This window comes from Oryzias latipes, chromosome 5 (assembly GCF_002234675.1).
Source record: "Oryzias latipes chromosome 5, ASM223467v1".
NCBI classification, from domain to species: Eukaryota; Metazoa; Chordata; class Actinopteri; order Beloniformes; family Adrianichthyidae; genus Oryzias; species Oryzias latipes.
The window spans coordinates 5,867,157-5,880,294 of record NC_019863.2 but is presented as its reverse complement, the minus strand read 5'-3'; the positions used below and the strand labels follow the sequence as shown (position 1 = coordinate 5,880,294).

Genomic DNA, 13,138 nt, shown 5'->3' with positions numbered 1-13,138 from the left:
GAAAGCGTTTATCTAATCACCGCTGGCTCCATGCAGAAATTGGGTGCATGTGTTAGCCTGGGCGCGCTCCTGGCAGTAAAGACTCTTCTTGGAAGGGGCTGTTCCTCACTTTGTGACATCACAAAGTGAGGGGCGGCCGTGGTGCAGCGGTAGGGCTGTCGACTCATGATCATAAGATTGCAGGTTCGATTCCCGCCTTGCACGCCCATGTGTCGAAGTGTCCTTGGGCAAGACACTGAACCCCACCTTGCCTCTGGTGGGAGGCTGGCGCCAGTGCTCGGCAGCGGAGCCGCCATCAGTGTGTGAATGTGTGTGTGAATGTGTGTGTGCATGGGTGAATGGGACTGTGACTGTAAAGCGCTTTGGGCCTTCGTAAGAAGGTAGAAAGCGCTATATAAGTATACGCCATTTACCATTTACCATCACAATGTGAGAACCCACTGGTTTTTGTGGGTTAGGAGGTCTGGTACTCAGAGAGCAAGCTTTTAGAGGAATACTTCAAAATCTGTGAATGAAACAAAATACCACTTTAGGTTGTTTATTGTGAAGAATGAACATTATAATACATGTAAAAGCTCTAAAAGCTGATTTTGCATGAAATAGACCCTTTGAAACCAATTTAGACAAAGAGTAACATAAACCTTGAGGAGTGATACCTCTGTCTGCTCCTCCGCTTCACGAACCCGCCCCTTCCTTCACAATCCATGACACATTGTGGTGACGACACACCAGTGACTAATTGAAATCATGGCACAGGTGGCGTCACACGGAGGTGATTGGCTGTAAGCATAGGGGAAATGCTGGTTGTTATGCAGTTTGTTGAGGAGAGGGGCCCTTTTTATGTCCTTTTTAGTTGTTTCTTTTCTCAGACAGTCAAGCGTGAGGGGTTACGGTCAAGCCTGCACAGGGAGAATCTTTAGATTTGGAGTTCTGAAAAAGACTACACCAAAAAAACAATAACAATGATTTAGTATTTGGACCTGATCAGGTTTTCTGGTTCTGGCTTTAACTTTACAGACAAATGAGGTATTAAAAAAAGTAGATAAAACATTCTTTAAATCAACCAATAATCGAACAGTATTTTGAAAGTGAAATTTTAATTTGAACAAGAAACTAGTTTTTAATCTCCAGTCAAATGTCTGTGTTTGAAAGCCAAGAGTCGCCCCCTGCTGGTTTTAAGGCAGAATGTTTTAATGTGATTACTTTGAGCTGAAGCTGCTTCTATCTTTAAAACCCTTGTGCTATCTTAGATGACCCCACCCTTACATTGACGTGTTCTTCCTACCATGAAAAGGTGGATAAAGGTGGAAAGATTTCATGTAATCCATGGACACCAGTGAAGATCACAAATCATTGAAGAAAAAAGGTTCAGAACACTGTCTAGTGGGTCTAGATGACCCAACTCCCAATGTTAAAGTGCCTAGGATAGCACAAGGGTTACAGAACATTTTCAATAAAGTTGTGAATCTCTGAATTGATCTGGTAACAGTTTTATTGACTGAGTTGGAAGAAAACAATTGGATTGATATTGTCCCTACTTTATATTTTTATTTCCAAACCTAAAACAAAGTATTGTTGTGTTAAATTTGAACAGACTATGCAAAGCTAAGCTACAACAAATACAGCCTTTTTAAATCTTAGCTTTAAGTGAAAGGGTTTTTTTTCCCATTCAAAGTGGTTTAGAGAAGCTCATTTAGACTTTTAAAACTTAAGTCACTGGAATGATCAGGTCAGGCAAACAAACACGTCAAATAATGCTCAAGTTGATGCTGAAGGACAGAATCCCGAAGATCTGACCATCTCAAGTTTCCTGTGAAAATGACTGTAAGCTATCAGGTTACAGGGTTTGTGAATCACTGAATCAGTGGGAATGCAGAAGTAAGACTCCAATCTTGAAGATCATTTTCCCCAAATGATAAGGTCTAAAGAAATGCGTTTGAAGATTCTAGCCTGACAGTACTTGTCACAGCAGACCACGGGGCTGGACTCAGACGCAGAGTTTTAAGGGATTTTAATCTCAGAAAAAGCTTTAGCTATGGCACATGAATTAACCAAAAAAACTGGCACAGGACAACAGGAGACTCAGGCTATTTAAGACACGAGGAAGGGAAACACAGGTGGAAACAATCAGGGAAAAGTACACAGCCACACCTGTAGGGAACAGACAAGGGCAGGAAGAAACAAGGCCTGAAACGAGGGGAGAGTTAGCATTTCAAAATAAAACAGGAAGTGCGACACGAGACAACAAAGGTAATTCTGCAGCAGAAGTTTTATTACAACTCAGAAGTCAAAGAAAACATTTTAAAGTGTTACAAAGAGCAATTCCTCAATCACTAACATCACTTTGAACATGGAGGTGAAGGACTCGACTATAAAACACAAACTATCAAACCACAACCTGTAAAAATGGTGTCCCTTGTTTTGGTTTGTTTTGAGTTTTTGTTTTTCGTGGTCTTTTTTCAGGTTCAAACCTGAAACAAACCAAGTAAGACTGTTTGATCATGTAGTTAGTTCATAATCCTCTGTGTATTCGGGTGTCTGCTTTCGGGTCATCTGCTCTGCCACAGTCTTTATTTCTCCCTAGTTTCTAGTGGTGGGCAGATGGAGCTTCAGTAAGCATTGAGCACTTCATCCAGTTGGTTCACTCCAGCGTAAGGCTTCATGAAGCTTCACTTGCTCTAGTAGGACATCTCCTCCCAGATGGCGTGAGGGAGAACAGTCCATGGGAGGGGTGCTGGGGGTCCCTGAGGATGGAGGTTGCTCTGGATAGGCAGCGCTGCTCGTATAACTCCTCCAGGATCGGGAGAGGTGCACCAACGATCCTGCTTGCAGTCCTGACAATCCTGCTGAGCCGTTTGTCCTGAACCTTGTAGCTGCCAAACCAGGATGTGAAGCTCTGTGTCAGGATGTTCTTAATGGTGTCCTTGTAGAAGGTGATGAGGTGAGGTGTTGGAATTCCAGTCTTCCTGAGTCTCCGGAGGGGATGAAACTTTATCAATGGAGGATGAAGGGATTTCCAGACTTACATATGCGGCTCCTGCTGTAAATGTTGATGACTATGCATGTTAAATAATTGATCCAATGCTTTACAAGTTTATTTGGGGGAAAAAATCATTTTAAAGATAAAGTCTTAGTCAACTCCATACATTCAGAAAGACTAAACTTTTTAGACTTCACCACCTAAATTATACTTATAAAATCAACTGGATGAAAAAGATTTTTATGAACCCAGACTAGCAATGGAACTTTATTCCAAATGATTTATTCTGTCTTTTCTTCTCTAATTTATCTATAAGGTTCAAAAATTGCCCATTAAATGATTTAATTATCTCAAACAAATGCTCCAAGCCTGGTCTCTTATTTACTCCTCACAGCTTCTGCATATGGAATAGCTGTAACATCCCATTCAAAAGAAAATCTTTGTCCTTAACTGGTTTGATAACAATATAACATGTGTTAAACAATTGTTCAACTCAGAAGGGATTTTAAAGTCTTATTGTGAATTCTTAGAAACCTTCCACATTCCAGTCCCTCCTCAAAAGTTTGCAATTGTTATGGATGCAACTCCTCAAAGAGTCGTGATGTTGTTTAAAGGAAGTTCATCTTCTTCACCTTCATGTTCCCTCGTTCTGTTTGAGCTAAATAGGTTTTAGCCTTTCATCAAGGAACAAAAAGGTTAGCTCCCTTTTTCAACTGTGCCTTATGTGACCCCCTACAGGAGAAAATCTGCTCCAGACATTGAATGGACAAAAGTTTGGACCTTGTTTTCCAAATGTTTCATCACCAACAAACCCCGGGATGTTTGCTTCAAACAGATGCTTCTCAGCAAAACAGCACCTCCACATAGAAGCTGCTCCTTCTGCAAACTGGACCATGAAGCGACTTCTCACCTGTTTGGGAAATGTTGTTTTAACTCCACCTTGTGGCAGGAATTTTCCCTCTTTGCTCCACAAAACAATTATGAAAACTTTGATATTTAACATAAAGATGGTTTAATTTTTACAGTGTCAACAGCTCTCACAAAAAACAATTTTATTTACTTGAACTATTTATAGTACTTACCACATTTCATATTCACGAATGCAAATTTTCATCTAAAAACTTCTTTAATCTTTTATTAACTGAAATCCAAAACTATATTGAATTTGTAAAATTCTTTGTCAAGACTCCTAATATTTTGGAGTTTGTTATATTATTATGTGTTTTACTGTTAATGATTCTTGAAAAGGTATGTTTGTAGTATCTTCTGAATATCTTCCTGGCATTAATGTTAGCTTGTTTTATATGTTTATGTATATCTGAACGTTGTCAATAAAAAATAAAAATAAAAAATAAGACAGTGGGAAAAATGGGGTTTGTGGGAGGGACTATACTGGAAAATAAAGTAATAACCAGAATTAGACTTGGTATGAACTGAACAATAAGCTTTTTATCATTGGGAAACATTAATGTTCACTGTGGATTTTACAATGACAAGGAAACAACTGAACAATTGTTGTTACAGTTCAGGAAACACTGTACAGAGAGAGGTATTGCAGCGTCAACGTAAGGGAGAAAACACTACCTGGGACTTAGAAAAAAATTTAAGGAATAAGCAAAGTTATTTTTTATTGAGTTTTTAGGAATACAAAACAGATCAGTCGGTTGTGAGGAAGGGGCATCTCAACCCACACTCCATTCCAGAAGGTGGCGCTAAATGCACCACAAAGTAGAGTGGAATTCACCACCAAGCCATACAAAAAGAAGACTATGCGTCATGGTTCAGCATCAACAACTGGTCTCTGAGGTTAGATGGAGTCCAGTTTGAAGCTTTAAGGACTTCAGCTGGAGCGTTCAAGACGACACCAACAGCAGCGCAGAGTGAGATGGCAGAACTACCACTGGATTTGCTGAAGTTACAGCTGGATATACAGTTCAGACCAAAAGTTTGGACACACCTTCTCATTCAAATACTTTTCTTTATTTTCATGACTATGAAAATTGTAGATTCACACTGAAGGCATCAAAATTATGAATTAACACATGTGGAATTATATACATAACAAAAAAGTGTGAAACAACCCAAAATATGTCATATTGTAGGTTCTTAATAGTAGCCACCTTTTGCCCTGATTACTGCTTTGCACAATCTTGGCATTTCCTTGATGAGCTTCCAGAGGTAGTCACCTGAAATGTTCTTCCAACAGTTTTGAAAAGGAGTTCCCAAAGATGCTTAGCATGTTGGCCCTTTTGTCTTCACTCTTCTATCCTAAAAAAAATTAATTCATGATTTCAGTAAACATTAACGGTAAGCGATATGTAAAAATCATTATTAGTTATTTTTAGAACACATTATCACATTAAACCAGGGATTATTGCTACACGTTGCAGATCAAGTTATCAAATAACAAAATTGAGTGCTTATTGATTATCCTCAGAAGGAATACTTACTAGACATTAATGATTCACACTTTAGGTAACCAATATGTAATAATCAATGATTATCATTAGAAGAGATGATCCCATTAAACCCAGTGATTGTTGCCTCTCATTGCAAATAAAGTCAAGAAAATCAATAGCTTATTGACTGTAATTAAAACGTTTCAGTAATCATTAATGGCGCTTTACACAATTTAATACTCTTGGATGTAATTAAAAAAGCTTTGATTATTTCACCACAATAAAGTTCACACATGCATTTGCAATTATTCAAACACCTGTTGATCCTTAACTCCTCTTATCTTCATATCATGAAATCAGATTTTCTTTCTTCATTTTCTTAAATGTTTGGATATTTTTTGAGCTCATTACTTAGGCTGTTCCAAAGTTTAGTGTCACACACAGAAACTTTTCTTTGTGGTTTTTATCAATTTGATCCAGGAGGTCAGACCACTTAAAACGCCTTATGCTCTGATTCCAGTGCATCATTAAAGAGTATAAAACTGTTATTCAAACAGCAGATCTGATATTTTAATGGAGGTAGGACAGACATTATACAATGTACAGTCAGCAGGACTGTTGCATGTGTGCACACAAATGAATGCAAGGAAATGAGTCAGCGGACGACAACCCAAAACTAAGAAGCCTTGTGTTGATGTACATATTGTTGTTAGCAAAATAGAGGTGAAAGGTTTTGGTGAAGGTAAAAATATTAGACACATGGCAAAGATGGTGGGAGGGGGACAATAAAGGTAGGTGGCACACAGAGGGTTGTTGGGAAGAAATATGTTGGACGTATAAGATCAGAGAGCAGGGTTGTGTCTAGACTTAGATCTGATCGCACACAATTTAATTATAATCTTTTTAAACTCGGAAAACATATTACGGTAAATGTGATTTTTGTTATGCTGAGGAAACAACAGAGCATGTGTTGATGAATTGTGGGAAATTCTCTGTTCATTCCAGTTGATGAAGAGCCGTCTTGTAAAAAAAAAACGGATAAACTGGGAGGTCACAGATATTTTGGGCAACACCAGCAGTTATCCGGTTTTTTATTCCCCTCTTGAAAATGATTACTAAAGTGGAAGGGGATTGATAGGTTGGGTCACGGGCTGACCCACACTCCGTACCAGTAGGTGGCGGTAATGCGCCTCAGCGCTGTGTGCCATCCGCCATTAAACCACCACCAGAAGAAGACGGTGTGCCTTACGTTCGTGCGTTCACCACAAGAGGACACGTGCGTGGTGCTTTTAGAGCTTCTTCTTCAGGTAAAGTTTTCTCTTCTGAGTAGTTTCGGAGACCAGATTAAAGAGGTGAAGAGCGCGGCGTTTGGGTGAGTGAATGCGGGTTTAATGCGGTGTCATCCTGTCTGCAGGCCGAGCTGAAGAAGCCTACACATTAGCTGCTTAGCTAGCTTCGACGTGTCAAGGCGCGTGCTCAAACTCTCTCTCGCTTCTGGAGGATCAGGGGGTCATCGTCACCGTACTGATCATGGCCGTCAGGGCGTCATTCGAGAAGAACAACGAAGTTGGCTGTTTCGCCAAGCTGACCAACACCTACTGCCTGGTGGCGATCGGCGGCTCGGAGAACTTTTACAGGTGAACTTCCGCTTGGTACTCAGGGGAGGAGCCGAACCTAGACAGGTTAACCCCACATGGATGGGCAACTCCTGGTTTCCTTCATTTTTTTCATACCCTGCACTGGCACGTCTTTAATTGGTTAGACACACCTGAACCAGGTAATCAGTCACAAGTAGGGTTTGTATATCTGGAGCTGCCCATCCCTGCAGAATCCACCTCTAAGGGCGAGAAACATGATGCCGGAGGAGGAGTGAATCAGTCAGAATGGAGGTTCGGCTTATGTAAGTGTCAGGGTCCAAACATCAGCAGCCCAGCCAACAGCAGGGCAACTGTCTTAAATACTAGACTTTCCAGGGGTTTTAAATACCTCATGTTTAAGAGAGAAGAGAGTTTCTGAGATGTTTGACTTTCCCTGACATTAGTGTCTTCTTCTGAAGTCTGAGTCTTTCACATTTGCTGCCCTTCATTTGGTTAATGACTTTTGGATATTTGGAAGTTTCTGTATGTAGCAGAGTATGGTTTCAAATCAGCCCCAGAATGTTTTGCGCATCAAGACAGTGAATCAAAACCCCAAATCTGTAAATCAAAATGCATAAATTAAGAACCAAAAACCCTAATTTGCAACCAAAAGATATAACCCAAAGCATAATCATATTTCTCAGGTGCTGATTTGTTTTCTCGCCATCCTGAAATCATCTTTTTGAGTTGCTCTTATTTCTAAAACCTGCACAAATACAATTAGCGACACGTCAATCAAGCGAAGGGGAGGCGGGACATCCAGTAGCTCATTGGCTACCAAAGGACTCTTACGTCTGCATACCAGTTACAGCACTTTGATTCGCAGATTTGGGGTGTATATTTGAGGTTTTACGATTTTGATGCGCAATGCATTAGGCGCTGAATTGACACCATAGCTGAGGAGCTGTGGGTTCAGCTTACAAAGAAGAAATGTTTGAAATATTCATGTCTGTGCAATAAACCTACAGAACATGATGGAAGTTTAACTTTTTAAATGGTCAAAACAAATTCAATGTTTGATGATGTTCTGATGCCTGTGTGAGTCAGTACACCTCCAAATCTGGACACTTGGACTATCCAGCCATGAGCTGGAATCTGGATCTAAACTGCACTGTTGCTTGGCTCCAATATCGCTCTCTGGTTTTGTTGGCACCGCTAGTGTTGGGTTGGGGTTGTTTGGGGCTGTAAGCTAGTGGAAGAGCGTGTACACAAAGATGAGGAGAAATGGGGCTGGCTTACTTCGCGCCAGCAGTCCCATCCACAACTCAGAATTACTGATTAACCTCTGCCGCTCTGCAGAAACTATGTCCTACAAAACAACTTTTTTTGTTTGGGCTAGAAATGGAATAATCGTCATTTCCAGACTACTGGGAACATTTTAAAAATAAAATCAAAAGATGATTGGGTGGGACTTAAAGAGCATCCTGGTTCTTCCTCTGAAAACTTCTGCATCTTGTTTAACTGATGGCTTTTGTTAGCGTGGCTGTGTCGATGTTCAGGCTCTGGCATTTCTCACACTCTTCACTGTGTTTTGCTTTCAGCGTGTTTGAAGGCGAGTTATCGGAAACCATTCCTGTGGTTCACGCCTCCATAGCAGGCTGTCGCATCATCGGGAGGATGTGTGTCGGTGGGTTTCGTGCTGCTCTTTTCTGAAATCCTCCTCTAGTCCCGTCACGCTGACGGATTTTGCTCTCACCTGAGCAGGTAATCGTCACGGCCTTTTGGTGCCCAGCAACACCACAGACCAGGAGCTGCAGCACATCCGAAACAGTCTGCCAGACCCTGTGAGGATCCAGAGAGTGGAGGAGAGGCTGTCTGCGCTCGGTAACGTCATCGCCTGCAATGACTACGTGGCACTCGTGCACCCAGACCTGGACCGGGTGAGACCCTAACCCTACCCGCCTTTCTGACTTGGGGCGGCCGTGGTGCAGCGGTAGGGCGGTCGTCCCATGATTGTAAGGTTGCAGGTTCGATTCCCGCCTTGCACGGCCATGAGTCAAAGTGTCCTTGGGCAAGACACTGAACCCCACCTTGCCTCTGGTGGTAAGCGGGCGCCTGTGTTTGGCAGCGGAGCCGCCATCAGTGTGTGAATGTGTGAGTGAATGTGTGTGTGACTGGGTGAATGGGTCTGTGACTGTAAAGCGCTTTTTTCCTTGTAGGAAGAAAGGCGCTATATAAGTATACGCCATTTACCATTTACCATCTGTGCTCACAAAGCAGACGAGCAGTTTCCTCCGGCTGTCGAAGCACATTCCCTTGTGCCTGCTGTACATGACCCCCACCCACCCCCTCTCTGTGCAGGAGACGGAGGAGATTCTCGCAGACACGTTGAAGGTGGAGGTTTTCCGTCAGACGATAGCGGAGCAGGTTCTTGTTGGCTCTTACTGCGCTTTCAGCAACCAGGGAGGTCTGGTTCATCCGAAGACGTCCATTGAGGACCAGGACGAGCTGTCGTCGCTGCTGCAGGTTCCTCTGGTGGTGAGTGCTGGCTGCTCCCTGTGGTCACGTTTGCCCGTTGCTCCTTTGATGAGGCTCGGCCGTTCTTGGTGGGTTCCAGGCCGGCACGGTGAACCGGGGCAGCGAGGTGATCGCTGCGGGGATGGTGGTCAATGACTGGTGCGCGTTCTGCGGACTAGACACGACCAGCACCGAGCTGTCCGTCATTGAGAGCGTGTTCAGACTCAGCGACGCAGCACAGCCCTCCGCCATCGCCACGAGCATGAGGGACTCTCTGATAGACAGGTGAGCGCTCCCCCCACTAGCACACGTGGTCCACTGTTACCGCAGTAACGGGTTGATCTGTTGGGGTGTGGCAGCGTGTTCTGTTCATTCCCACAAGCAAAACGTTCCAGAGCCAACAAACATTAAGCAACAAAAACCAACAAAACAAAATGTGTATTCTTTACATATTCACTGCATTTTCAATTCAGGCTGCTGCATCTTAATCCCTCATAATGGTGAGACCTCCACCGTGCCTGCATGTTTTGAATGAGAACAACCACCGATCCTGAGGAATTTGTCATTTTATCCATATCCACAAAAACAAACTAAGAAATAATGTCTGTAGAAGCCCTGCAGTGAAATCACTTGACTTTATGTCGCCCTATTGGACTGAAAAGGTCGCACAAAAACTGTGTTCAACTGCTGAAAATGTAGAAGTTTACCCAACCTCTGATATCAGAAATTCACACAATGTTGTCACCACAGAACAAGGAGCTGAGAGCTCCCAGAAGCCCAGCCCACTGCTGCATCACTACATTCTGAATGTAGTTCACTGTGTTTTTCTACCATCACACTGAAGAAAAAAACCTTCAAACCAGGAGTGGAAGAATTCATTTTAATGATCTGATTCATATATTGATTTAAGGTTGCTGATACGATTCGTCTTCGATTTTGGTTCATGTTAGGCGATCCAATTGGATCTGATCCACTGACCTCAAATGGATCCAGGACACCTTTAGCCAAAACTTCCACCAGTGTGACTCAGAGAGAAATAGCTGGTACTGATCAGTGTAGGGGAAGTTTTCCAGATTACTTTGTTTCCTCAAGATAATAAAGTGTAAATTAAATATGTGTACAAACAAACAAGTAAACAAGAATGAATGTCAAATAGACTTACTGTACTTCAGTCCAAATGGTATTGATATTGATTTATCTCATTTTGTTGATTCGATTAACAACCTACTTCAGACAGATACATCTGGTTGGATTGTAGGAAATCAATTCAGTGATAGTCTTCGTTACACCTCTACTTCTCTCCTTTTCCATGATTAGTAGAGGCAGCAGCGGTCTTTCTGATTCATTGAATGAGTTTTGACATCCAGCAGCATTACAGCGATAAAGTATACAGTAGTTTGATCACAGTTTGATCTTTGTTTCCTTCCGATATGGCGGCATTGCCGGTACCACCCTGGGGAACCGCATAAAACACGTCCTTCATACATTTAAATAACACATCAGGACATGGCACATTTAGTAACACAGTGGTTCAATCAGAGAGGCTCATGAATGGTTCATGTAGCTGGACATGCCTTTTCCCAAAAGAAGAAATGCTTCTACTGACCCCCAAAACCAGCCGGGCGTACATCCTAGACATGCTGCAAAGATGAAGCCAGGCTCAAAACTCTGAAAAGCCTCCACAGGAGTCACTGATGTCATCTGGAATCCAGTTTGTCTCCTTCAAAATGATCAGGACGTTGGTCTTCTCCTTTTGTTTCTCTTCAGTATGGCGTAAGAGCCCCCCCCCCTGGATTCCCTGCCAGCCGAGTTTCGGAACATGACGCCGCTGAACCCTCTGTCCTCAAACATGCTTCTGCAGATGCGTGATCGCTTTGTACGTTTTTTCATGTTTTTGCCTGGGCTGCAAACCATGGCAGATGCCACGGGTCCCATCTTTCTGCCGGTCCCCTTAACCCTTCTGTAGATGGATGAAGCACGTTCAACATGATCTGAATGTAAACGGGCACTGAGGGAACCCGCTGGAGAAGGCCGACACGGATCCAGAGCGTAATGAGACTCGTGATGTCTGAAACCTGATGTGAGAGAGCGCAGCGTGATGATATGATGGACATGTGGGCTTAAATAATAAATCACTTTTTTATCCACGTTGTGGTCGTTTTATATTTTGAACATGGTTTTGAGGTTTTTACGAGTCTCAGATCTTAAATACTGCAAAGGACACAGAGGTGAAAGCCTGCCTCAGGTTCCATTGAAATTGTGGCCTGTACCTGACCGTGTACCTCGTCTCTGACCGTCTCTACTACTGCTTCTACACCTGGCTGTGGATCCTGTCTCTACCTCCCCAGCCGTCCCCCCAACTCCATCTGGATGAAGCTCGTCAGCTGGACTTTAAACATGTAGTTGTAGAGTTAGATACATTCATTCTTCTCTGAGTTCTGGTAATCGCCTGTCCGTCCTGGGAGAGGATCCCGCTTTCATGTGGGCACTGAGGTTTCTTCTATTTTTCAGAATCAGTTTTTGTGTTTTCTTACCGTGAAGGGGGGTATAAGGCAGGGATGCCCAGTTTAGTTCAGTTTAGATTTTTCTTATTGAATTCTATGTATTTATGATCCTTTGGATTTTATGTTTACTTTACAATTACCGGCACAAAGGCCATTGAGACGACTGTTGTGATTTTGGGCTATGTAAATAAAATTCAATTGAATTGAATTTCATGTTTAAAATAAGTGGAGGAGCAACTACCTTTAGATTGGATCTTTGCAGATTGTGCTTCTGAAAGGTGATCAACAGGGCGGGGTTGGACTGGGGACAGCAGGGGTTTATCAAAGGTCCTTTAGTTAATTCCTGTAACAAAGAATTGGTAAAAATGTCATACTGGTGTTTAAATATTACATGCGACTTATTATTATGCGACTGTAGTCTTAAGATATTGTAACCCTTGTGCTATCCTAGGCACTTTACCATTGGGAGTTGGGTCATCTAGACCCACTAGACAGTGCTCTGAACCTTTTTTCTTCAATGATTTGTGATCTTCACTGGTGTTCATGGATTACATGAAATATTTCCACCTTTATCCACCTTTGTCATGGTAGGGACAACACTTCAATGTAAGGGTGGGGTCATCTAAGATAGCACAAGGGGTATATTGCGGTTCACGTTTTGCACTTAGAGGATTTTTTTTTTGTTTTCCGATTGGCCGTAGACCATCCTCCTTGATGTGTCTCCTGTACAGAATGTTTTTACCAAATCTACATGAATCTTAAATTGAGATCACATCAGTTTTCACTCCTGAACTTATTTTTATATGAAGGTTTGAACTTTTAGGGCAGGGGTCAGGAACCCATGGCTCGCTTGATGCGTTCAGTGAACTCCTGAACTTAGAACACGACCCAACAGCCACCCAGTCCAACTCAGCTCGCTGCAGTAACAATGTTATTAACCCTTGTGCTATCTTAGATGACCCCACCCTTACATTGACGTGTTCTCCCTACCATGACAAAGGTGGATAAAGGTGGAAAGATTTCATGTAATCCATGGACACCAGTGAAGATCACAAATCATTGAAGAAAAAGGTTCAGAGCACTGTCTAGTGGGTCTAGATGACCCAACTCCCAATGGTAAAGTGCCTAGGATAGCACAAGTGTTACAATATCTTAAGACTA

At 42.5% G+C, this 13,138-nt stretch overlaps 1 protein-coding gene across 1 annotated transcript; it reads left to right on the top strand.

The window, feature by feature from the left end:
• The first annotated feature begins 6,562 nt into the window (after window positions 1–6,562).
• eif6 (eukaryotic translation initiation factor 6) lies at window positions 6,563–11,620 on the top strand. Its single transcript, XM_004068592.4, has 7 exons — window positions 6,563–6,686; window positions 6,794–7,016; window positions 8,558–8,643; window positions 8,721–8,896; window positions 9,318–9,494; window positions 9,574–9,758; window positions 11,241–11,620. Exons 2-7 carry the CDS (start codon window positions 6,910–6,912, stop codon window positions 11,248–11,250), a joined length of 741 nt encoding a protein of 246 aa, XP_004068640.1. The 5' UTR covers window positions 6,563–6,686; window positions 6,794–6,909; the 3' UTR covers window positions 11,251–11,620.
• Window positions 11,621–13,138: the final 1,518 nt, after the last annotated feature.

Coding starts and splice junctions, on each gene's coding strand:
- eif6 (XM_004068592.4), top strand. CDS start 6,910: ATGGCCGTCAGGGCGTCATTCGAGAAGAACAACGAAGTTGGCTGTTTC. Junction 7,017..8,557: donor GGCTCGGAGAACTTTTACAG/GTGAACTTCCGC, acceptor TTTTGCTTTCAG/CGTGTTTGAAGGCGAGTTAT. Junction 9,495..9,573: donor TGCTGCAGGTTCCTCTGGTG/GTGAGTGCTGGC, acceptor GGTGGGTTCCAG/GCCGGCACGGTGAACCGGGG.